The 27,202-nt window shown below is 39.5% G+C and overlaps 1 protein-coding gene across 4 annotated transcripts in view; it reads left to right on the forward strand.

The window, feature by feature from the left end:
• Positions 1-27,202, forward strand: part of LOC311253284 (diacylglycerol kinase zeta-like) — a 102,746-nt gene that overhangs the window by 17,336 nt on the left and 58,208 nt on the right. For 2 of the 4 annotated variants that reach the window (XM_084347132.1, XM_084347133.1), the window contains exons 1-9: positions 1,247-1,335; positions 16,120-17,350; positions 20,455-20,563; positions 20,904-20,999; positions 22,236-22,313; positions 26,021-26,077; positions 26,253-26,321; positions 26,483-26,554; positions 26,692-26,808. In XM_084347132.1, the coding sequence (XP_084203258.1) occupies positions 16,302-17,350; positions 20,455-20,563; positions 20,904-20,999; positions 22,236-22,313; positions 26,021-26,077; positions 26,253-26,321; positions 26,483-26,554; positions 26,692-26,808 (1,647 nt within the window). In that variant the 5' untranslated portion in view covers positions 1,247-1,335; positions 16,120-16,301. Of the gene's footprint in view, positions 1-1,246; positions 1,336-16,119; positions 17,351-20,454; positions 20,564-20,903; positions 21,000-22,235; positions 22,314-26,020; positions 26,078-26,252; positions 26,322-26,482; positions 26,555-26,691; positions 26,809-27,202 lie in introns of those variants that run through there. The other 2 variants (XM_084347135.1, XM_084347134.1) reach the window with 1 other exon arrangement.

Raw genomic sequence — 27,202 nt, forward strand, 5'->3', positions numbered from 1 at the left:
TCACTTGTGGCTAATTCGGCTGGTCTTTTCTCTGCTAGCTAGTGTGAACATAAAGTGAGACAACCAGCTATCTCGACTACAAAACAACGCTACTTTTCAAAATATTGTGCTGTGGCGTTTCTTTCCATCTTTGAGTGTAAAGAGTACAAAGTCAGAGGAGCCCATTGACTGGGTAGCACAAGACCTAAGCTTTTTATTTGGGTATAATTTTAATTTGCTGGCTGCACCTGAAGATGATGGGTGTTCTCACATTGCTGTACCCCCTCCCTTCTTCCCCGCCGGCCAGTTTTCTCATTAGTAATGTTTTTCTGTATCCAAGTTCACTTGCGTACGTACACTAGTTGGTTTGCAAGCCACAAACATGCACAAAGAAAAAGCAAATACTTTTGTCATTAACACACAGCATAGCAATCATAGCAGTCCGCTTCCGTGTTTTGGTACAGTTGTTTTCACACCTGATGCAAACCTTACCTGGGGTGAAGTGTGCCCAGATCCGTACCCAGGTCCCTGATGGGAAAGCAACCCAAATGTAGCGGTGTCAGCTTGTTTTGCTCGTTCAAACATAGCTAACAGTGAGAGTTATAAAACTGCAGCTCTCTCACTCTTGCAAATTGTGATTTCAGTTTGAAGACAGTAAATCATTGCACCCTATGTTTCCTATGTTATTGGTGTTTTACTCACTCCTGAATCCCAATATAAACCCGGTGACCCATGAAAAACATGCACATTTGTGTAGAAGTTCATTATTCATTAAAGTGTGTGGAAATAAAAATTACTTATTTGTATTTTTAGTCATTATTTGAAGATTAACAACATAGAAAAAGAATTTAAAAAAAAACAAAACACAAATATAAAGCGATACCAAATTGGTTGGTATATTGGAAATATGAATTTGAAAAGAATGATATATTAAATACTGAATTCACACATCTGGTTTATGTAATGTATCACTGAAATATACATACAGTGTAGAAAGGGGATGTAACGCACATTTAAGTGACAGTCACCCGATCTTACCTAGGCCTTTTCTGTTTCCTCTTTATGTTCTCTCAGTGTGCGTGTGTGTGTGTGTGTCTGTAGGTGTGTGTGCGTGTGTGTGAGAGAATATTATTCCGACAGTTGTGCGTTGAGCTTGTCAGGAAGTACACTAAGATATTTTAGTCCTTTCTCAGGCTCTCTCTCTCTCTCTGAGCCACACCCTCTCTGTCTCTCTCTCTTTCTCTCTCTTCCTCTGCTCCCCATTAGCGGTCACTGTACACAGGGGTTTAGTGTGAGCTTGGCAGTTACATATATGAGAAAGAAGCATGGATGGATAGTTTTCTCCTCGTTTTTCAGGTTGGCTCCTAATTTATTCTTTGTTTTTTGTGTATTTGATTATAAAGTATGCTGCATGAGCTTTTTTAACACTCTAAAAATGTTTAATTTAGCAAGAATTCATTTCACACAGTGGTAGAAACCATTTGTCTTTCGGGTTGTTGTAATGGATCATGAAAAATAAAATAAACAATCCAGTCTACAACTCCACGAAAGTGAACTCAGTAATAGACAGTGCTGTCAGTGGGGTTGTTTGTGGGCTGATGCAGTGCTGTGTTCTTCCTAGTTTTCAGTCAGCCAAGGCAAAGGGCAACATAAGCAGCTGACATGTGGCAACTCTCATCACAAATGAGGCAAAATTGTGGATCATAAAGAATCAGCAGGCTCATGGCTGTGTCATGATTGCTTGTGTTTCCAACAACTGTAGGTTTTGGGTTTTATCCATGGTGACTCCATTGTAGGAGGAGTTTGAGCACTTTTCTTTAGTATTTGATTTGTGTTTTGTTTTAAAGTGTGTTAAATTGTTGGCAGGTACAATCCTGTAGTTCATTAGGAACTTCTAAATATGCAACAGTAACATAGGCCTCACCTCAAGCAGTATTTAAAACTCCAACAAACTATACATTTTTGTCGTACGGTGTCATTATTCTTATTCTTATTTTACTGACAGTGCTTAACACGACAAACCAGCAAACAGGATAGAATTACTTTCAAAACCAACTTTAACAATGTGCACGTATGCAGAGAAACTATCAACAACAGGTAAAATATTTGAAACACAAGTGTCCTTTCACATTAAGTCAGCTGAGAAGGTAATTGAATCTAAGTGCGTTTAGTATCTTGGTATTGGTATTTGGTATGTTCCCCTTTTGCTTTAATGGCATTATGGACTCGTCAGGTTTATGCCAAACCTGATGACTCGTGTTATTCCAGCATGAGTTGACAGTGTTCAACAAAACTGGCTTTACCAGACTTCAAGTGCCCCAATAAATGTTTGATGGGGTTAAGGTCAGCTGACTGTGGAGGAAAGTCTGTGACTCCTTGGTCTTCTTTGCACTTCAAGTAGTTCTTGTAAAGCTTTGAGGTTTATTGTACTGTTTATTTTTATGAACTTTAAATGAAAAAAGTTTGGTGAAATGTAAAAGGTGTCGTTTGTAGTATTTTACGATTTGTTTTTTGGGCAGGTCCCAGAAAAAACAAATTCTTGCAGCAGCTGTTCACATAGTTTATGAAGCTATATTGGCAAACTGTTTCCATGTCCATCACTCTTAGAGAGGATCTTTTAACAGTTACTAAATGATACCAACAACACTGAGCTAATGTTCAGTAAAGTTATGCAATTCTTTAAAAGTATACCCTTATGCTGTGCTTTTCAGTGTCTACGTGCCTGTAATGGTCTGGGCAATTATGCTGAGCAAGATTACTTTGGTGCCTGTATATGTGTGTTTGTGGAAATATGTTTTGTGTGTGTGGGCTGGTATTTAAGCTGCTGTTTAGTGTAAAAACATGACTACAGAGAGAGTGTGTGATAATGAGATGGTTACTGTTTTCACTGAAAACATATCTCATTGGAGAGGGGGAGAGGGGGAGATAGAGAGAGCGAGAGAGGCTGTGAAAAGTTAGACAAAAGTCAGTGAGGCAGTCACTGTGAAAGCTGCTAAGGAAAATAGGAAGTGCGTACTCCTGTAAGTCCTGTACTCTCTTCTGCTGCATTAAAACATAATAGAAAGTTAAAAGTTAAAACCTCACTTCCTTTAGTGCTCCAAATCCCCAAATTTACTCCCAGCTCACTGTCGATGTTTGAACGCCGATTGTTAACGACTGAGTTTTGCACACTGAGACGGGAGGTGTTTTAGTGGGGTGAAGGTTTTCTGAGGCCTGTTCTAACTGAAAACCACCCTGCTACTCTGGCTTCTACAAGATACTTTTCAACACTTCACTTTGTGCTGCACATGAGTCATAGGGAGGTGGTCGGAATGAATGGTGGGCGTACAAAGAACTGGAGCCAAATGTATAAACAATGTGTATGCATATAAACCATGAGTAGGCCTTTGCTGAGACATAAACTGATATTTATGAAGGGAGATGGTGTGGGGAGAATGTGCATGCCTCACACATTCTAGCGATAGCTGCGGGTGAAATGATGAGTTGGACATGAAATACAAGGTGAGAGATGTAACCTGAGAGTAAAACATTGTTGAGGTTGTTTACCTATTTCACTGACTGTGTTATTATTTTGCAGTCTACACAGCTTTTAGGCACATTTATAAACGGAATATTAGATTATTTATGAGTGGTGAATTTATCATTCTTTTTATTACCGCTGCCAAGGAGCTTTTGTTTTCACCCTTGGTTGGTTGTTTAGCAGGATTACAGTAAGTACACTACTGAACAGATTTCCACAAAACTTGGATGGAGGATAGGTCTCGGCCCAGATTAGACCCCATTAAGCTTTGGTTTGGATCCGGATAACAGGACAGATCCAGGAGCTTTTTCCCACTTTCTTTAACATTGCAAGATAAGGCTTTTTTCAACACAATTTGATGCGGATCCAAATAGGAATCTGAATCTAGCAGATGTTTTATTTGATACTGGATTAGGCGTGATTGAATTAAAGGGACGATTGTGCCTTGCCGGAGGCGGTCTACTCAGTGCCATTCTAGTTGACATTGGAGCCAGTACTTTCCTGTTAATGGTATTTTTTAATTTGACCCTGTGAATTTTTAAATTAACATTTTATAATGGTCCTCGATGTGGAAAATGCTTTTTGAGCCACAGGGGAATTTTCTGCTGCAATATTGCCATGGGTGTGGTGCTATTTGTTTAATTTCTTTGCACATCTAAGACACATGCTCGAGTGTGTGTTCACATGCACATGCGACCCATGCAAAATTAGTTAATTATAATTAACCACATGATTGAATGTTAGAAGGACCTCATCATGTTGAAGCTACAACCTGGCAATCAGCCTAAACAACGGTTTAGAATGATGACATTTACTAGTGCCAAGCAGGAGACATCTCACAGAGGTCACATAGTAGCATAAAATGAAAATAGTCAAGTAGCCTACAAGTACTTCAAAACTGTACTTGAGTACAATACTTGAGTCAATGCACTTACCACTCTTAGCCAGCAGGCATTAGTAGGAGCCAACCAGTTAGCCCGTGGTGGGTGAGGATCTGCTGCCAACTACATTTTTTAGTGTGTTTTTTTTAACAGCATCATTGTGATCTTCTACCTTTTTAGCTGTTCCAAAAAGTTAAGACTACAGGCATCTTTTACAGTGGAACATTTTCTTGCATATTACTCAAAGCATGAGTTGATGTAGTGCATTAATCAGCACAGCTTAGAAGTCAATATGACATCTTTGATATCGATATATAAAAAGGATTTAAAGAGTGTTTCTACATCCATTTATGGATAATAAGAGTGAAAATGAAGCTTGTGCATGTGCGCCTGTTTCCACAATGACTGAGATTTATTGAACAGAATCAGGTGTACATACAGCTTTGTAAACCACACAAAAAGAATCAACATATGTGTTTCTGCCTTGTGTGAACACACAATTGTAGTCGTGAATCTATACAGACTTTTATGTATCTGGTCCCTGGTGTTTGAAAGCAGTGGTGTGACTTTGCATCCAAATTCTGCAAGGTTAGGAAAAGATCACGGTCTTGGTGAAGTATTTTTAAAACAAACACATCCAATCACACGCTTCACCTCACTGTTGACTTTCTCAGTATTTACCTAAGACCACCATCTTTCCTGTACAGACATAATAGAAGTATAAAGATGGTGCTAGTTTTTAGTGCAGAGGCGTTTAGCATGAACGTTTTATTTTACAATCATACTAACATAATATCAAATACTTTTCTACAGCAGACAGCAAAACTGTAGGCTATGCCACAACAGTAACACAGTCAACAACACTGAACTAATGCTTGACAAATGCAATGAGACGAGAAGGGAGAGACAGCATCTGGACGCTATGAGGCTATGGTTTTGACCCACGACCAGTGCTCTCACCACAGCAGTTGTCCTTTACTAAGTCCTCATGAAATCTCCTTCACATTTTTCCATTTTTCATGAAGTTTTCCATCAGGGTTAATAAAAAGTGGTTAGGAAAGGAGGTGGTGAAGTGGTGACTATTTGATTGCATCTAAGACGTCTTGGCTGACTTCATGCAGTGATGCCAATACTTTATTTTCCTTTCCCTGCCTCTTTTTCCAAACATCAGGACCAGACCCAACATGGTTGGGATGAAAATTCTTTTTGGGGCACTTTGGTTAGAAAGCAGCGACTTGCATTCATCAGTGTATGAATGTGTGTGCGAATGGGTGAAGGTGACGAGTGTTATAAACACTTTGAGTGGTTGGTTGTGCCAAGTTGTGTTTCAAGTCATTTATTCTCTGTCAAGTTACAAGTCATAAAAACTTTGCTTTTGCTTTCGCTTCAGCTTCAGCGACTGGCTGCTTCACCATAAGTGTGTGAAGGAGCGATATTGCAGGTCCTTCCTTCCTGCGCCTGTTAGACTGTACAACCAGCACTACTCCCAGTAGACCGCATACACACACTAAATCAAATACAAACTGTGCAATCTCATTATACCAATGTGCAGTTTCTGCATCTCAGGGTGAAATATTGGAAATACTCTAGTTAATGTGCAATAGCGTAAATATTTTTGGAGTTTCTTGTTTCTTATTAATATTGATTATATTCTTTCTACTGCTTTTTTTTTAACTTATATTTTGTATATTTGTATTACTTATTTATTACTAGTTTTTAATTGATGCTCCCTGTTTTTGCTATCCCCTCTGCTACTGTAATATTGCAAATTTCCCCATTGTAGGACTAATGACAGGATTATCTTATCTCTTATTATCTTAAAACAGTACCTCGAGTTGACTTGAGTCCGCTTCACAATGACTCGACTTCACATCACTGATCACAGTATGACATATATATCACCCTGTCATATTCACCCTTTGTAGAGCTGTACAGAGATGAGAGCTAGCTGTCATTGCATTGCTGCACTTAGCTGGGAGGCTTGGTCTGACCCTAGTAGAGGAAAATCACATTGCTTTAGAACACTATTTATAGCAGTATTTGCATAGCGCCCAGTTTTTCATGTAAATATTTAACCCAGCAGCACAGAGCCCTGGATAGTCTCACACACTTGCACACACAAAACCTCTTTATTTTCTCCATGAAGTGCACCCAGGCAGTTCACCTGAGGTGGTTACTTATTCAACAAATGCCATGCACTTTTTGTACCTAAGACCACTCACACTAAGCCTGACCCTTGATCTTTCCCAAAACATATCCAAGGAATTTAAGTTTGCTTCCTAAACCTAACGCAACTTTAACCATGTTGTTGTCAAATCATAAAACAGATTTGTTTTTCAGCAGATCTGAAAGAGCTTTGGAAGGCACAGACAGATGATACTGACCTGCTGATTGGGGCATCAGATCAGTAGATGTCAGGTCAAACAACATATTTTGTTGTTTAATTTGGAGGACTTGTTTGGAGGAAGCCTACTGCTTTTGATGACAGCCTCCCTTCACCAACCTGACATTGTGTCCGCTTGTACGTGTGAATTTTGAAATATAAATAACAAGCATGATTAAAATTTGAGTGCTGGTATAGTCAATTTGGGAACCAGGCAGTTCAGCGTAGTTTAATTAGGAAATATGGTAGGATGATGAAATGGAGCGCTGATCCAGGGTTCATGGTGGAGCAGGGGCAGGCAGAGAGAGCTGAGCTGTTAGCTAGGGAGGGGATAGGCAAGGCTCTGAGCTAGGCAGGCCGACGGAGATGTGAGTGGACGGGGCAGGGAAGATACACGAGGAGAGAGTTGAAGCAACAGGCATTTCACAAAATTAGATGTCTGTGCTCCTGTGCTATGAATTGATTATAACATGTGGCACAACTGCGTCATCTGTCCATTGTTTTGTTGTAGTCTACTGCTGTATTTTATAATCTCTTGTCAGATGAGCAGATCAGTGTTCATGACAACTTGTATATTTACTTTTAATTTAATTCACGACATGGTATAATATGACATAAGTAATATCAAGGTGAAATATTATTAAGGAATGAGATTAGAACAGAGCCGTATGTGGTGCTTCCCAATCAATGATGGACAGGGAGTATGTTTGCACAATAGATCATCTTAAATAACTAATAGAACCTTTGAGTATGAGGCAACAGTCCCGCTCCCACTGTAGTTTGAATATTCCAGCTGTGTATCACGCCTCATTTATGTCACAGGTGCTGAAAAAAAACTGTGCATCCTTGCAACATGTATATCATGGCAGTCTTGAGTTCCAATGATTTCTACAACTCTTTAGTGATGGAATGAGTGGAACATATACTACTTTTTCCACAAAGATTGTTTAAGTTTAGTTCACTAATGAATTTATTATAGGTCTTCTGAGGTTCTTTTGAAAGCCATCCACAAGCATCTGGCAGGCCTCTGGCTGAATTTTTAACACCTCCGCTTGACAGAATCGTTGAAGTTCAACTAAATTTGTCTGCTTCCTGGCATGGACTTGTTTATTGAGCATAGTCCAAATGTTCGCGATGGGGTTCAAGTCAGGACTTTGTTTATTTTTGTTATGTCTGAGTTTTCCTGAAGAGTTAGTTCTCCTTCTCTATTATTCCATTTACTTTCTTTAGAGTACAAGATCCACTGGCAGCAAAACAGCCACACAGCAGCAGTAGTGTCTGTGGCTGAGTCTAGTGGGTGCATCAAACAAGCCCTATTAAAATGGACTCAGAAGAAGTTAAGAGGTCATGCTACAAAAATTGACAAAGCTTTCTATAACCAGCAAAATTGATTGTTCAAGTTGCTGTATGTGTAATTTTGACCCAGCAGATTTGGTCACATTTTCAGAAGACCTATTATTCATCTCAGAAAAATGAAAAAAAAAAAATCAAGACTGCGATGATTATACATTTTCTTTACAAGTAATAAACTGGAGCATCGCAAGTGCTCAGTATCGAAGGCCAATCAGCTCTGGTTACACAGAGTGAAGTTTTTTCAGTTGTTTTTCTAAATGCCGCTGAAGACAGAACAGAAGAAAATGATGATGATAAGTTTTGAATAGTAGTAAAAGGTTTTTTATAATCAGTAGAGATCAGGTTTATCTGAGGCTATGGTAGCGAAACAATTTGACACTATTCCATCGTATAATGCCCAGTCTTCCTTTTGCAGTTATTTTGGTGTAATGTAACACATAACTCTGCATTGAAACGTGTAAAGAAACATAGTACTCTCAAATGACATTAACCAGTAAAATGTAATACATTTTTTAATACAAGTAACTTGCCCAAGACTGATAGTGTGTGCCTTTTCTTGTAAAGAGCTGGTGAACCAGGTATTACCAGTGTTATCAGCAACTTATTAGTCAGGCCTCAAGGACTGAGGGTCAACAAAATTGGAAAAATAGAACAGAAGAATAAAATTATTATTAATGACTACTATTACTGTCCGATGTCAGTCTTTCCTCAGCCTTGGCTGTATGACATGTTTTAAGCAGCTACTGCTCCATCTTTAAAAGGAGCCCTGTTCTCTTCAATAGAAACTCTATTTCTGGATCGAGAGACAGAAAGATGTTCTCTTGCCTCTATATGCAGATTAAAATATGTCAGTGTTTTTCAGTCTCAGTTCAGCCAGACAAAGAGCGTTAAGCTGTGTTGACATGCAAATACACACTCAGGTGGGTAATGTTTTATTACTGAGTACTCTCATCTCATCCCTCCTTTACTCTCCCCTGTTATGGTTAGGGATTATCATTGTAGAAGGCAGCTATTACATAACGGCAACACACACACACACACACACACACACACACACACACACACACACACACACACACACACACACACACACACACACACACACACACCATGTTGTTTAGAGGCAAAGATGAGATGAAGGATAGAGAGGGAAGGATCAGAGTAAAGCAGTTTTAAATTGTAGTAAGAGTAAATCTCTGCTAAGCATTTATTATTTACAGTTTAAAACGGGAAATCGATATTAGAAAGTTCATAAAAATCTAATAATAATACAGTAAAATCAACCTGTCAATGCTCTCTGCTGGACAAACTGCAATACCTTCACACACACACAACTTTATGTTTCCGCAATGACACTTGGCCGATATGAGGTAACTGCAAGAAGCCGATATTTGCCATTAACAAATACACCGATCAGCCACAACATTAAAACCACTGACAGGTGACATGAATAACATTGATCATCTCATCACAATGCGATGTTCTGCTGGGAAACCATCCAACATACAGGACCCAGAGGATCCACTATAAAACGCCCTGGTGCCAGACACCACTGGACACCCTCAGAGGTCTTAAGTCCATGTCTTGACAGGTCAGAGCTGTTTTGGCTGCACAAGGGGAACCGTCACAATATTAGGCAGGTGGTCATTATGTTATGCCTGATCGGTGTATACCTAGCAAGTAGCCTTCAGCATGTTTGGATAGTCTGTATTATCTGATTCAGCCTGCTCATGCGTATTTGGTGGATTTGGTAACTTATTTTAAAGTCCAGTCATGTCATGAAGAGTAAATGAAACCAAGGGACATTACAGTCTTACTAAAAGTCAGTCACTCAGAGAGGAATTCCAGCGAGATGTTTGAAAGATGTAACTGCCAGAGATGTGCAATATACATTAGGAAATTTGTATTAAAAAATGTTGTCGATAAATGTTGATAATACAAAACCATATTGATTTCATGGACTTAACAAGACTGACATCTACACACTTCAATACAGTAGGTGGTGGTGTGCACCTTTTCAGTTAGTTTGCAGTCTGCCAATAAACACAAGAACAAGAACCAGAGCAGCAGGCAATAAATGTTCTACAATCCATTTTACAGTGTGCTCACTACATCTTAGCATTTCTACCTTCAGGTGTGCAAATGTAAAATAATCGGTTGTGGCAGTTTAATATCGCTTAGCCGTAATGGCAAAAAAAAATTCCATATCGTACATCTCTAGTGACTGCAAATCAGTACAACCAGCATTTGTCAATTACAAAATGCAAAAAGGTTATTGTATAATTTTTGCTCAGCGAAACCATGAAAATACTACCCACCCCAGGATTAAAGGTTAAATGAGATCTTGATAATGAATAGCATTTGCAACTATTTGCTATGTAAAGTTGTAGCTGAGTAATGGCGTCCTGAGGAGAGAATGAAGTCACACTCTCTTTGTGTGTGTTGTCATCTGAGCTTCTCTGTTCTTTGCCAGTCTGGTCGTACGTGCATGCTAGTGTATACAAGGTTCTTGGTACTTGCTCATTACACAACACAAGTCGAACCAGTGTGGGTGAACAGGTGTCAAGTTACTAGAAAATGAGTCATGAGAAAGACCTCACTTTAGAATGTGGATCATATTCAGAGTTAAAAAGACTTAATGTAGAGTTATTCGGACACTTGTAAAGATGTGATACGAAGGAATTCTGCATTAAAATGGCCAAAAAACCACTACACCTTTGTTATACATGTTTGTTCAATTGTGTACTTACATTATCCCAAAAGTTTCCAACAATGTTAAAACCCAGAGAAATCCACAAGTTTACTCACAGTAACATTACATTTCATTAGGTCGCTGTGGCTACTTCCCAGCTGGGGAAGCCAGCAACAAGACTAAACTTAAGGTGATGTTGTGGAATAACTTTTAATAATAATTTTAAAAAAAAAGTCTTCTTGTCCTTAATTCTTTTAATTAGCAAATAATGAGCCCCACAGTTTGCAGAGTATGGTACTGGAGAACATAACAAAATGCAGTTCCATTTATACATTTTTTGTCTTGTTTTTCCACAAATGGGGTCTTTTCTCCCGCTTTAGACACCTGTCAATTAACCTTATACAATTCATAACTAACCTATGACATGAGTTTCCCTATCTCTGACGTAGGGTCTAGGACAACAAAGTTCTAGGGGATTTTTGCGTATGATTTATCCTTAATTTGCCATAAACAAGGCGTATTATCAATACTTTAGGTGTTCAATGACTCCGTGTATGTGCTTAACTAGTGGACACATGAGTGGACACATGAAATATTAAACTTTAAAACATTACCTTGTTCATGATCATTTGTGCCTTAGACATATCAGATAGATTGTAATCAGCAAAAGTGGTTGTTTAATGGTGTGTTCAAGACTAGCAAAGCAGGGGTCATTTGTGTTTATTTTTATTCACAGTGTCTATTTGCCCGACACAGCCAGATTACTTTACTGTACATTAGCCATAAGCTAACGTTAGCAAGTAACGGCACACCTAGGATGTGTGTGACTATGTGTTTGAATTCAGGTTTGAATTGAACTCTCTCTAATCTCCACATTCACCAGACTCACTAGTTCCCTCTCTTAGTAAAGTACGTCTCCCCTCCAGCTCAACTTTGGAGGCTACCTCTGTGGATTGCTAATGCAGTGAGGTTCATAAACGGGAGTGAGGACAAATCCAGTTATTGGTGACAAAATGTAATCCTCCTGTCTGTAAATGGCTCCGGGTTTTATTCCAGAAGCTCTGGCTCTACACCTCACTCTGACTCTCAATGGCTATGCGCCAACTTTGCCCAACCCTGCACACACAACACTCTGCAAGTATCTTTCGTTTGTTTTCCTTGAAAGACCCCTAGAGGCAGAAGTTACATATTGTGCATTTAGCACTTGTAGTTATGTGTTTTGTTACATAAAAAATAGGCCATAGTTATGAAGTGAGAATGACTATTCTTATGGAACTTCCACTTCATAACTAAACATAGCATATTAAGATTGTAATTCTTGTGCAACAACCATTACTTACTATCAATAAACATTAGGACGTTATTAAAGGATAACTACCGTGTTTTACAACCTGGACCTTATTTCTAGCAAAATATATGATCATTTACTCACCCAGATAACTTTGGTGTCATTTGAAGTTGTTTGGACGAAATTAGATCCAGTGTAGCGCCGATATATCCATATAATGCAAGTGACGGGGCAGCGACACACAGCCTCTATATAACGCATTATCTGCCACGAAACTAGTTCAATTCACCAATATTTTGTCATGATACGCTAGTGCTATTCCCCTCTGAGTCCGGGCTCGTCTGTTATCAACATCCGGGGTCAAACTAGCAGTAGCAGCTACAGGTAAACAAGCCGGCTGTCGCTGGTGCGCACGCAGCTCAGAGACGGCATCTTCCAGGTCAGAGGTAGTAGGTCAACCTACAGACCCCGGATGTTGACAACAGACGAGCCCGGACTCAGAGGGGAATAGCACTAGCATATCGTAACAAAATATTGGTGAAATGAACTAGTTTCGTGGCAGATAATGCTCATAGAGGCTGCGCTTCGGTGCCCGAATCACTCGCATTATACAATACAATACAATAAAACTTTATTGTCCACCATCGTGGAAAATTGTCTTCGGCTCACCGTGAAAGAGATACACATTTCATTAAAAACACAGTAGATAAGGAAACAATTAAAAAAAGAAAAGAAATTGAAATTGAGAGCAGTTCATTGCTAGTGCCATTTAGGATACATTGAGAAGGTGGACAGCATTTGGGATAAATGATTTTCTAAATGCTCCCTTGGCCAGTGGGACTCTATAGCGTCTCCCGGACTTGATGAGCGCAAATTGGTTGGTAAGAGGGTGGGAGCTGTCTGCTGAGATTTTTCTGGCCTTCCTCTTTGTCCTTTCTGTGTAAATTTCTGTTAGTGACTTTTGCTGTCGTCCCACTATTTTACTTGCCCTCGACACAATTTTGTTCAGTTTGGTTTTACATTTACAACTTAAGTAACCGAACCATATATATATGTATATATATATATCAACCATATATATATGGATATACGCAGCGCTGCACTGGATCTAATTTCGTCCGAACGACGCCAGATGACACCAAAGTTATCTGGGTGAGTAAATGATCGTATTTTATGCTAGAAATAAGGTCCAGGTTGTAAAAAACGGTAGTTATCCTTGAAGAAAAAGCTCTGTTGGCCAAGTATTTATAGAAAATGGTCATGCAGAATAATTCATAAAATGTGCTTCGTAATGTTTAATATAGAGGCGATTTGCTACGACTTGCTACTATATAAATTTTTTTCAGTGGTAAACTATCCTGAATGTAATAAATAAATAAACAACAACAACAAGAATGGATAAATTGCATATCACCCCAGAGTATGGCTGTCCTTTGCTTCACTGTTTGGCTACATTAAAGCCAGTCATCACGGTGATGACTCCTGACCTTTGAGCATTAGGACATAGAGTACTTATCTGTTTAATGTTGGTGGTGGGATTATGTGAACAGCAGAGGTTCGAGTGTGCTGATGGTTCTCTGTGATGGGACTTCCTGTTAGACTTTATGGTGGTTTCAGTTCTCAGCTACATTTTTATCTGCACATCAAATGTCTTGTGCACATCTGATCGGCTCTAAAACACTCTAAATGTCAGAACAGCACTGATCGCACCACATGTCATGTTTCCTGTCCCATTCTCTTAGCCATAGTCATATCTGTTATACTGACTTAGGTTAGTTTGTGGTGGTGTGGTCTGCAACAGTACGTTGTGCCCCTGTCCTCGTCATTCTGTTTCTTGCTCACTGGTAAAACTAGATACAGTTAAGAAACTGATCTTCTGTTCATTTCCCCCTCATTATAACCACAAAGCTCTTTTTTGTTTATAGCTTTCCAGTAAATGGCAAGTTATTTATTCTTCACATTACAACGACCAAATATTAGTTGAAATATGAATGATGCAAATATCCATTTGAAAACTGTGTATAAAAATAAACATTTAAATGTCACACATTCTGTGACTTCGTTGCTTTTAAAGTCTGGTTGATCAGTACCGTAATCAGCAGCCGTTTGGGGCCTATTCCTGTCATTTTTCTCACAAGCATTTTCTTACAGTCATGTTTGCTGTGGACTGCGCTAAACTGTCTCTGCAGCAGAAAGCACAGCAGCTATTTAATGTCATGCTGAAAGTTAGTGGACAGAGCGATTATGATAAAAGGAGTGAATCATTTCACAGTTAGTTCAGTCAAGGTTCTAATGTTTAGTTTAGTTTATTTTGCGATTATAGTAATGAGGTAGATTTGTTCACAGTATCCATTCAACAGGATTAATCTGCCCATTTTGGCCAGAAAGAGGCACAGTGGATTTGTTTCTTGGAGGATGTGCAACTGTTCTAATATGGTAGCTTCCTTTCTTTAGAGTGTCTGTGTCTGTTCCCTCAAAAAAACCCCTCAAGGTTAGCACTGTCAATGTGGTTCGCAGGCCAAAGGCACAAATGTGTCTGCCATCATTCTCAGAAGTTTTAGTCTATACAAAGGCATTGCACAAATTTACTCCATTTCCATGCTAGAAAAATATAGTTACATCTGTGGCTTTGCTCTACGACTAAGCTATTGAGTTCAGATTAGTTTTCATGTGGACGGAAAGAGTCCTCTCTCAATTTACCTTAAGCTCACGCTTCTGCTAATCACAGCAAAAATTGATACTGTGAGACTCAGCAAAATTTGGTTCACCAAATACCCCAGTGCTCTGTGCGACACATCATACTTCTCTGCAGTGCACTATAGGAAAAATAATCCCATAAGGCCCTGGGGAAATGAAGAGAAATCAGAGCTCGACTCTGGCTGAACTCAGTACACTTATGGGCCTTTTTGCCCTTTAGTCGCGGAATCTAAGAGGCCAAAGAGCTAAATCAAGAACTAGTGCGTTGTGTATAACACGTTGTGTAAAACATAAATATAAACAATATAATCATTTGCAATGTTCCATGTTCAATGTTTTGCATCTAGTGATAGCATCACTAGATGCTGTCATGAAACTACAGGTGTCTAGGTAAAATCAAAATGAAAGCTGAGTTCAAACGTGTGGTCTTAATTAAGTAATCATAATCAATAATTAAGTAATCACTACTTGGCAGTCATGGGTTGTGGCTGGTGTGATCCCAACACAAGACAGTCTCTAGTTACTGTTGTCTGATAAGTATTGGAAAAGAGAGATGAAAAGCAAGATTAAAAATACCAGAAGAGACAGATGTCCAAAGTAATGATGATCTGTTGAGTGTTATACTTTATAGTTTTAGTGTGTAAACACATTGAAATAAGATTTATTTTTCTTGCCCCCTTAATTCACCCTAATTTCAGCATGTTGGGAGGCCAGCTCATGTCTGGAAATGCACTGATGAAATTGATGAAACTGTAAATCACATACCTAGCTGCACATGTGTGGTGCAGGGCTGCATTCTGAATGCTGGTCATACTGTGCCATAGGAATGGAGACCAACAGCACCCTGTCATCTCCGACGGTGGGATGACAGGATGCTGTAAACATGGGTTTTACTTTTAAGATTGTGCTCAAATTTCTGTTCATATTACAATGCAGCACTCATGCAGTCAAAACACTACATCAGTTGTTCTAAAAACTATTTAAAAAGAATGAGTGAATGAATCAACCATACAGTGAACGTTGAGAGAACCAGTGAAGGGGCTACTGGTTGATCCCAGTTTTGATGACTTAAAGAACAAAGCAGCACTGCATCAGGGATCCATGGATAGAATTTAACAGATGGTCAAACATGGGAACAACTGAACCTTTGAATTTGTTTGAATTACATTTTTTACTTTGTTTTGAGGACTTTTTGGAGTTAGTTAGTATTTATTGTTGGAAGCAACTACGTATTCTGTCAGTAAGGCTTGTGGAAACAACTGTTGATGTCATCATCTAGCAAACAACATAGATTTAATTAACAAAAAAGCCTGTTTGCCCTTTCAGCATTTCTAAAGGAAGACTGGAGAGAAGGCGACCAGCAGAAGCTAAACTTTCATCTTCTACTAGCTTTTGGTGGAGGCAACCCAATTATCATGGATCCATCTGACCTTTGACCTTTAGCTTGGTGTCAAAGAAGACAGAAAAAGTCACTACTATGTGTTCTTTTCCCAAGCATCTCTTATCAGATGCCACATATAATTTTTGATACCTTCCATACTGCACTGCACTTCAAGCAAGACGTGATGGATCTTTTCTTCCAACGCCATTTCCTCCGTCGTCAGAAGCGGCAGAAGCATCCTGCTGCAGTGCGTCAGCCTGGTCCTTCTGTTCAGACCAGTAAAGCAAGGAGGCGCTCGAGTGTTGGTCTGCCCTCTGTAGCATTAGTACAGTCCAGACGCTCCTCCATTGGTTTACCTCCAGTTTGTACTGATGCGCGCAGGCGCCCCAGTGTTGGCTTACTGGTGGCCAGTGGACAGAAGCGACAGTCCATTATAGAGCTAGGATTAACAAACACAAGTGAAACAACTGGAGAATTTGGAAGAGGAGTTGAGAGACTAAATGTAGCCACCAAAAGAGGAAGAAGGGGATTTCAGTATAAACCTCAGAATGCTCGTGGTGCCTCTGGCACTGTCCCCTTTGTTCATCGTGGGCTGGCTGTGCGATATCGACATTCTCCTAAATTAAAATCCATTGAACCTCATTTACTTGGATCCTCCATGTTACTTGCCAGTGTAGTCCAGATGGGCAGAGGAGTGAAAGAGGAGGAACTAGATGTGTCCCTGTGTTCCTGTTCTGAGTCAGATGGCGAGGAAGAGAGTGATGAAGAAGTAGAGAACAGATCTGGAGGACTAAAAGATTGGAGTCACTTTACACAGACATTCATTACGGAAAACATGACATCCCGCCCCTTGGTGCGCCCTCCTCGCTGTCTGAGGCGAAACTCCTCCCACCTCCTGGGATCTGACTCTGTGTTTTTGAGCAGTGAAACAGGTTATGGAGTTTATGGTCAATATAATCGACAAGAGTCAAGTGAAGTTCACTCAACTTTAAATAAACCAATCCAGACTTCCACAACCAGCCCCAGTCTGGGTCAGGTGGCTGAGCCAGGGGATGCTGAAACAGATGTGGGCTACTCTGGGTCTGCACTCCATAAAAGCTGTTCTTCACCACTGGGGCAACCAGAGGGAACCATGTACTATGATCCTTATCTGGATACATGGGAGGACTTCCTATCGTATGTAATAAACACACACGGGCACACACACACACACACACACACACACACACACACACACACGCAGGATAAGATAGTGTGCTTGTACTTGTACTGCTTTGGTGGAGAGCTGTCCTGAAAACCATTTTTTGAGCTTCAAACCTTCAGTTAGAAATACCCAGGCCTATCTCTAACATGCTTTCCTCAAACCTTGTGTCATCATTTGCTTATAGACTTTGCTATTATTATAATTATGAGTGTAATGAGAGACGAGTATGAAATGGGACTTCATGAATTCCCAGTTTTCTTAAACAAACACTGCTACAAATTGTGCAAAATTCACATAAAATCAATTACAGCCATAACACATAGAAAAATGATTTTGCTAATATGTCGGCCTATAAACAAATGAATTAATAAATAGACTGTAGCCTATGCAAACATATCAAATAAAAAAACAAAAAAAAACTGGCCTTGTTGAGAGCAGTAACTCATGAAATAAACTGGCTTCAGTTTCCAAAGTGTAATTGTTGAAACATGAAAAAAAGAATGGCACTCAGTAGAGCGCACACCTCAGCCAAGGCCCAACAGTCCCTTTTATTCACCTCAAATTGTACTCACTCATGGAAACCAGCCTGCAAACACACCTCTCCTTTTATGCGAACACGCTCATGGATAGATAACCACCTTCGTGTGACTGCTTTACATGATTGCAATTGACAGGCGTAGTGAGGCCAGATATTGAAAACATATCCTGTTGAACTTGCTCCGTGGTACAGGGCTCTGGGGTGCTGCAATTTCCATTCCTCATTGTGCCTTTTTGATAATAAACCAACATGTTGAAATAAAGGACATGAGTTAAAAACGTAGAAATATGTATATATATACAGAGATACATATACAACCCAGGTTCCAAAAAAGTTGGGACACAGTGTAAAACTTAAATTAAACAGAATGTGATAACTTGATCCTTTTTGACCATTTTCTTGCGCAGTTATTTTTTACACAGTGCAAAGCCAATGCAATACAATACAATTACCTTTCCACTTCCTTATAGGCCCTCTGCTGCTGTACATAGATTTAGATTTTTTACACTTAGTGCAAAAGCTTTTGTCAAAGCGTGCAATTTTTGTTGAATCATTTGAAAAATTTATCCAGTGCACATTTTACTTTTGATTTAGATGTGTAAAAGTGTAACAAGGGCAGCAAAACAAAGAAAGAAAAATGCTTTACTTCCTATATGACAGCTCTAGTTTGAACAGACTGTGCGTTTTGTGGGTGCAGAGCAATACACCTATCAAAAGTGGCACATAGCTGATGGTACAGTAAATATGCCAGTCTCAGTGTTTAACTGCACCATACACATTGTATGCATTGTAGTCTTTTTACTAATAGGAGTTATGGATCCTAGGCTTATAAAAAGTATTTCTGTATGGCAGTCTGCATTTTTTCCTTACGTCTGTGTGGGCTTCCTCGGTAAGAAGACATGCTGCTTTAGTCATTGAATTGCTCATATGTGTGAATGTGAATGATTGTGTACTGTATAGTATAGTATGTACAGTATAGTATGCACTAGTTACCTCCAGTTGTACCTCAGTGTGAGCTGGGATGGTCTCCAGCTCCGAACATAATAAGTGGTTCTGGAATCGATGGATAAAAACTGTCACTGTGATGCATGTTTTATAACTGTCCAGGTCTATTTAGACATGTCTTGCACAGAGCCTGACCGATATATTGGTTGATATTTCTCAGAGATATCTGTATCGGTGTAACTCTTGCCTGATGTGTACAGATATGAAACATTTGTCTCAATTCAATAAATTTGCAATGATGTTTACTGTTTCAGTGCAGTGGTGTCATTTTAGGCAACACAGTTTATTGTTAAACTTTTAAAATATCCTGCCTCTGTAACATTGTAACACAAGTGTTTGATAACAACATTTGATGGATCGTTGCAACAAGATGTGTGTTTATCAGCTGATATATTTACTATCGACTATATTGGACTAGGATCGGTATCAGCATGTATGATTGGTATTAGTCATGGCTCTAGTCTCACTGATGATGATGGAAAAGTGACCCTTGTGGGTCCAGTTGAGGCTCTTTGGTGTGCGTCTGTAAATAGATATTTTTGTTTCATTTTTAATCCTTTTATTTTGAAGGCCCACACTGGAAGATAGTAGTAGTAATTCTCTGTTTATTTGTTTTGTATTACTCATCCCTGAACAGCAGGAAAAGTGAGACATTTCTTCATTTACAGTCATGGTCAAAAGTTTGCATCCAGCTGTAAAGACGGTGTCCATCATGGCAGTCTTCAATTCCAGTGATTTCTAGAGCTCTCATTTTTCTGTGATGCAATAAGTCTAGAATTGAGGTTTTGGAATGGCCTGAATTGAACCCTATTGAAAACATTTGGACTGTGCTTAAGAATCAAGTCAGTGCCAGGAAGCCAACAAATTTAATTGAACTCCACCGATTCTGTCAAGAGGACTGGTTAAAAATTCAGCCAGAGGCCTGGCAGAAGCTTGTGGATGGCTATCAAAAGGGTCTATTTGAGGTGAAAATGACCAAGGGACATTTAACTAAATATTAGAATTACTGTATGTATATTTTTTGACCCAGCAGATTGGGTCACATTTTCAGAAGACCGATAACAAGTTCATTATTGAACCAAACTTCATGAATGTTTTTGTGACAAAGTAGTATGTGTTCACTCATTCCATCACAGAAAAATGAGAGCTGTAGAAATCGTTGGAACTCAAGACTGCCATGATATACATGTTCTCTACAAGTGTATGGAAACTTTTGACCCTGACTGTAAGTGCGACACCCCAAGTTGAATTTGAATCCATTGACATTAGAGAACATCCTTTAAAAGACATGAATCAGCTTCACAAAAGAGACCACAGTTCATTTGGAGTTAGACTTTTGTGTTATATGAAAGTTACGTTCCTTACGTCTAACACTGGTGGTTTGGTTTCTGAATATTAGATTTCAAACTGTTTCAGTTTAATGTCAGTCCGAAAGATTCAAGATTCAAGTTTAAGATTTAAGAAATAATTTCTTACCTCTATAAATGTTATTAGGAGGAACATTTTCAAGTCTCTGTCTCTTTGTGTTTCCAGGAAAGCGATAGCTAAGTCTGGCCTACACCATTTGCCCTGTCAGCCCAGTACGTCATCTCTGAACAGGACCGACCCAGAAGCATATATCCGCAGTACTGTGGACTGGACGGTGAGTGTTGGTATCACTATGACACAAGGGGTCTGAAAAAACAAACACAAATGTTATTTATAATTTTCAAATGTTTATCTCGCTCAGCTCAGCAGCTCTGACATCACACAACATAACACTCCTTGTTTTTTTTGCTATCATGCTATAAGTTCCTGACATTTCTGCTTAATTGTTGTTTGTGAGATAGTTGGTTTAAAGTCTAAGACAAAAATGTTGTACAGGATCCTTAGATATAAACACAGGTTTTGACTCTGACTGACAAGACCATGTATAAATGATTTTACAGTGATTTGACATGTCTTTCATCAAACTCTATGTCACTGTTTGTTTGTCTCTATAGGATTCAGCTCTGTATGGAGATCATATCTGGTTTGAGACGAATGTGTCTGGAGACTACTGTTATGTTGGGGAGCAACACTGTATTGCCAGAGCACTGGTTAGTACCTGACTGATCTTTCCCCCTGTTCCTCTCCCCAATCTCTTCTCTCACCCATGCCGTGTTCTGAAACTATTTTCTCCAAGTTACATTTATAGTGTGTTAGGGTAAGGCATACATTTTCCATTGATTATTATATCTAATGTTCTTATGTCTGTTAACATGTTTGCACAGTCAGTCACATATTCCTTCAATATCTGCACCAACTAAAGATGTCTTAGCGATATCTTAAAGATCCAAATCCCTCATACTCTGCTACAAACACTGTCAGCTGTCATAGGAAAAGCTTGAAAAAAATGAATAGCCCTCTTCAATGGAAGAAGCAGAAGTGGTTTAGATTGGCAAACACTTTCAGTCTCTGGAGAAAACTGCACTCTTACTCTGACCAGAGCGGCATGAGAGTAGGCCCCGGTCATCAAGTCAATAACAGCTGGGGTCTGTTACTTCATACTGTATCCAAGGTTTATGACTTTGCACCAGTTATTAATATATTAGGATGCAAAATCAGGAAGAAACTGAGGCAGTAATTAGTTGTACAGATCATGTGTCTGAGTCTGGGTTACACCATCCAGGTCCAAATGGGAAACGCTGCGAAGGATTTGAGCATGGTTGTGTATTCTTGACTTTGAAACAAAGTAATCCAAGTTCCTTATTAAAAGGTCCTCTAATTAGGGTTTTGGAGGTTTCATCCACATCTCACAGGCAACATTTTGCCTGTGGAACAGGCTCAGCTGACATCACAGGAATACTGTGATATATTTGAAGAAGCAGATGGTAACCTCTGTCTCTGTTGATCTCTGGCGTCCGATGTGAATGTCCTCCTCGATTTTTCTCAGGTTGTCCACTGACTCCTGCTCCCTAACTTTTGACCTCTTCCCAGTGGAGGCCTTGAGTGGCTTTGGTCTGGTGTTCACAGACAGATTGTTCACTCCCAACAACAATTTACTAGTTTTTAATTCGAGTAGACCATGCAAGGTAGTCAAGCAGTCATATAACATACCATGTCTATGTATTTTGAAGTTCAGGACTGACCCTCAGTGGTCAGAGAAGGCATTACTGCCTCATATTTTGTTTATTCCAAAATCAGTCCTAAGTACTGAGGATCATAAAACAAATGACTGAATTATTGTTCATCAAAATACACATTTCACTCTTGTTCCTTGTTCTTGTCATTTAGTTCTGTGGTTGTCTTTCCATCATGCCAAACTGATCATCCCTCTTTCTTTCTCTTTCTAGCAAAAGTCTGTCAGTCGGAAGAAGTGTGCTGCCTGTAAGATAGTCGCCCACACCCTCTGTATAGAACAGCTGGAGAAGGTAATTTATATGTGTGTATATGTGCATTCATAATTATTTTGCCAAGTGGACTAATTTAAAATGTACTTTCTGGAGACAAGAAACATAAAGACGCTGGTGTGAAACTTCCGTCATCACAGGCAGATAAAGCTGGAGAGGATAAGATTAAAGAAGGATGTTTAAGCCATCTTTCATGAGCGACAAAAGGTGATGGAGGCAAGAATAAAGACGGATTAAACTCTGAGTCCTAATGGATAAGTTTCAGATCTGAGAGGAGTGAAAAGGAGGATAACTTTAAACCCTCAATCATGACTGAAATTTAAAAATGTATCCAAGGATGGTTGCTTTTCAGCTGGCAGCTTTATTCATGTCACCTAACTGTTAGGTATTGATTTTTATTGAAACAGAGGACAGCACATTTGAAAGAATGGACAGGTTGTCTTTAACTGTCCCTCCTGTCTAACCTGCAGTTTCCCAGCTCTAGAGCCATTCTCCTGGATGCCATCCTGCCCCTCAATGACCCCAACTTTAGAGTGAGACACATAAAGCTTCTTCTTTCTCTCCTCTCTCCTGATCTGTGACCCTCAGTCTCACAGAAGCACACAGACCAGAGGTGGTGTCTGGACCTCACTTCAATCACTTAATACAACACCAGTGCACAACATGATATTAGTGTTCCCCTCAGGTTGAGAATTTATGTGGAACAAAAATACAACAAAGAATCTTTGTAGGTGGGGGCCAAGTGTATGGGGTGCTGCTGCCGTAGTAAATCAGTTTAGTGTTATGGAAACAGATGAATCAAATAATCCTGTAAAGGCAAACAAGCTTGTGGACAATCCACTTCTAAAGTGAGTGAATCAAAATGGAATCCAATCCTGGTCAGACACACACCCTCTGAAAACTTGCACTTTTGTTCTTGCATCATTATAAATGCATCATTTTGTTTTCTTGAATCATGTAGAACCTCCTGTTTCTTTATTTAATTTTCTTGTGGATCAAAGTGGTATGATACATCTAACTGGTTTAAAGGGCTGGCTTTAAAGAGATTTCAGGGAGGAAGGGCGCTCTCTCAAACAATGGAGGTAGAGGCAACAGCAAAGGAAATGAAAATGTGTATATGGCTAAAAATGTCCTAACACAAGGTCCACTTACTATCCACTTCCAACCACATCCCACTCTCTCTATCAGCAGATAGAATTTACTGTTGACATGGAGACAGCTCTGTGGCCTGAGCTAAGTATGGACCATCAGTTACATGAAAACAGGTGGTCTTAAATGGGGGGAGATTGTGTCAGAAATCTCTCCTTATTCATTCACTGCTCCAATCTTGAGCCTTTTGTGTCATCGCTGACAGCTGAAGTGTCACATGACTGATCCAATCCATTGAATGTGATACATTGTATTGTGGGATTATTATAAAAATGTAGTGTCCAGCTATGCAGCGACCTAAACATACTTCTGATAAAAGTTGAGCTTCGAAAACAAACGGAACGAACCATTAAGAACCATTAACACTCAGACAACTTGTCGAGGTGGTCCTTGACACGTGATTACACTTCTTTTGTAATGTAAATGCTTAAGCATTGTTTATGGTCACATGAGACACATGTTGCAGGCCTCTGTAGATGGTGCGCATGAAGGAGTAACACTCCTTCCATGGTGTCACATGCAATGGTCATCTGTCGTTCAATACATAGTGGTGAAGCCTGTTCCGGATGGTCTGATCAGACACACTGGTTCTGCTGACAGCCCTCTGACGTGTCTGGAGTTGTGTCATTGTGGCATCCCAGTGGCATAAGGTGTAAGTCCTCAGATACTGGTCATCTGCCCTGTCTGTGACTCATGGGGTACCACTACGAGGCCTTTATGTGCCAGTAAACTGGTGTTCTGATGTCGAAAGACCAGTCTGCTAAAGACACTTGGAGTTCATAAGCAACATCAATTGGCCAACTCTTTGTTTGCATACGGGCCAAAGCCAGGTGGTGCTCCTGCTCAGTTAGCTTACGTCAGTGGGCCATGACTATTTCAAATACCCCCAAAACATTAACAGCTTCCACTATATTTGTGTGAGTTTTGAGTTTGACCCCTCATTCCAGTTATAGCCCCTCAACTGAGCTGAACAAACAAAAGCATTTTTCATAGCTCAGATCCACATAACTCTTCATGAGTACAGCAACTAAAGCAACAAATATGCTGTTAGGCATAATATATGCACCCATATCCCAATATCCATAACTAATACCGAGCAGTGTAAATAGGAGTGATTTCGGACACAGATCCTGTCTCTTTTTAGAGATGTGATGTGAATTTTCTCTTTGATCTCTCCCGGGTTATCCACTGACTTCTGTTTTATGACCTATGACCTTTCCCTGCTTGATGCTGTGAAGTTTTTGTCCAGTTCTCACATAAATAATTCCCCATACTTAATTCACACGATGACAGCTGAACTATCTGTGTGACAACATAGCAAACTCTGTCTGCTGATGAGAACTATGAAATTCAGTTTGGAAAAAGCTACTAAGTGGACCTCTGATTGAGATGTTATCTTTTAGGAAAGTCAAGAATAAACATTCATGCTCAGTGTTTGTATAACTAAAGATGTTCTTTCTGATTTACCCTTATATGTACCCTTCATATAACATGTATTCTGCATCAGTTTGTTCCAGCACGTCATTGAAGTAATATGATGTTTATACTGAATGAAAGGTTTAAAGCTAAGACTCTTTCATGGCTGCAACATTTCTGTTTCATGCATAATGTTCAACCAAATTTCCCTAAAATTCCACCTGAATTTAAAACAAAGGTCTGTGGGTTTAAACAAAGTTTGTACTAGCTGGCCCACATCCAAGACAGCAGGATCTGGAGGAACACTGTTAACCAAAAGCAAGCATATAGTGGATACTATAATGAAGTTAAGACTGAGTAGGGTCATTAATCCAATATAATTTGTTCATGACCTGTCCTATTCTTCAACTAACATTTGATTTGCTGTTTCTCTAATATTTGCATATAGTTTCATATACGTAGGAATGAAAACTTCCCCTACTGTACATGATGACAACATACACTGTCAGATACACTGTACAGTCTTGATCTTATTTTCCAACATGCCATTAAAACACTGTACACTGTACACCACTGTAGTAAGTGAGATATTCAATCCTGCATGTTTTTAATTTCTATGTGGAAAAAATTCACAATTCATTTTATGCACATTTCCTTAAGATAAAGTCTGTTGTCTCCTGCTAAACTGTTCTGTTCGCCATATTCAATGGTTGGTTTTTGATAGCCAAGTCCAATAATTTCCCAAAACGGCTTGGCTGGTCTAACTGTATTCAACCTGGCAACCACTGTGACTGGTGTTGTCTCTGCTCTGCTAAGGGTTTGGTTTTTCTTTTCTGTGCTCACTTCAACATGGGAAATCGTGGTGCCTCCCCTGGAGGCTGAGTCTGCTTTCACTTCTACAAAGTAACTCATATTTGAACCTCTTTCGCCGTACTGCTTCTTCCTCCTAAATTATGTTCCAACTGTCAACCTGGTCATTGAAAATGATTCTGATCATGGCTCTACAGGTATGTCCATGCTGTGACAGCTGTCCGTTCTGAAATTCCCTGCCTTTTCCTTCACATAACCTCTCACAGTACTCAGTTTGGTTTGTGAAACAAGTTAGAAGCCCAGTTTTCATCTACGTATTTACAGCTCTCTTCTCTTCCTCTGCTCTCCTCCAGATTAATTTTAGGTGTAAACCGTCTTTCAGAGAATCGAGCTCTAGGAACATTCGAGAGGTGAGTTCTGGAAATAGTCTTTCTCTAATCGTTGTTGGGGCTCCAGCAGAGAAAAGTAAAAAAAATCCTCACATTGTTTTCACTCTGACTAATTTTTACTAAGTTGTTCATTTTGTGTTATGTTAATAAAAAGAGTAAGCTATATCATTTTGATATGTGATTTGTGTGCATGTAGCCCATTGTGGTGCGTCATCACTGGGTGCATCGGAGACGGCAAGAAGGGAAATGCAAACAATGTGGGAAGGTGGGTGGTAGTTCTGGTACTATTTTGACCAACAATATAATAAGAATCACTTTTTTCCCCAATTTTTTTAAATTCTAATTTGACAATTTGAATTAATCACTTTTAATTTTATCTTCAGCAGCAGTCAAACACAAAATAACGTCTGTTCCTGTTTTCTGTAGGGCTTCCAGCAGAAGTTTGCATTCCACAGTAAAGAGATTGTGGCCATCAGCTGCTCCTGGTGCAAACAGGCTGTGAGTATGTTTGGAGAAGGAACTCGGTTAAACACTGGGACAATATGATTATTTATTTTTATCTCAAATCTTAAGTTTTACACAATCATATTCATTTTATATCTACTGATATTATAATGGTGTATTTCCCTTTTTAGTACCACAACAAAGTGTCCTGCTTCATGCTGCAGCAAATTGAGGAGGCTTGCCCAATCGGAGCTCACGCTGCCCTTATAGTTCCACCCACATGGATCATTCGGGTCCGACGGCATCAGGTAACGCTGCTGGTTAATCTCTGGGCATCTCAGACTCAGTGCCTCATCCAGGGTATGCTGTTACATACATGCATTACCGTATACATGCCTGTGCCTGTATGATCCCTTAAAGCATAAAACATCTGTAAATGACTTTTCTTCAGTCCTGCATTTATACAACTTAAATCCACCCACTGTCAGCAATGAGAAGCGCCCACTGTAAACAACAAAGAGCTAGGGAAGGTCCAAATTATAAAGTCCCACGTTATTTCAGTAGATCAGCAAACAATGCAAGAAGCTGAACAAACAATGTCGCTGAGAAATATTAACGGTAAGTCAATCATAGTATAGACAAACCAGTCATGCCCGGTCATGGGTCAAACGTATTATTTCACCTATTTTCCTGTGATAACGA

Source organism: Pagrus pagrus (assembly GCF_965226575.1).
Source record: "Pagrus pagrus genome assembly, chromosome: 24".
In the NCBI taxonomy this organism is placed as follows: domain Eukaryota; kingdom Metazoa; phylum Chordata; class Actinopteri; order Spariformes; family Sparidae; genus Pagrus; species Pagrus pagrus.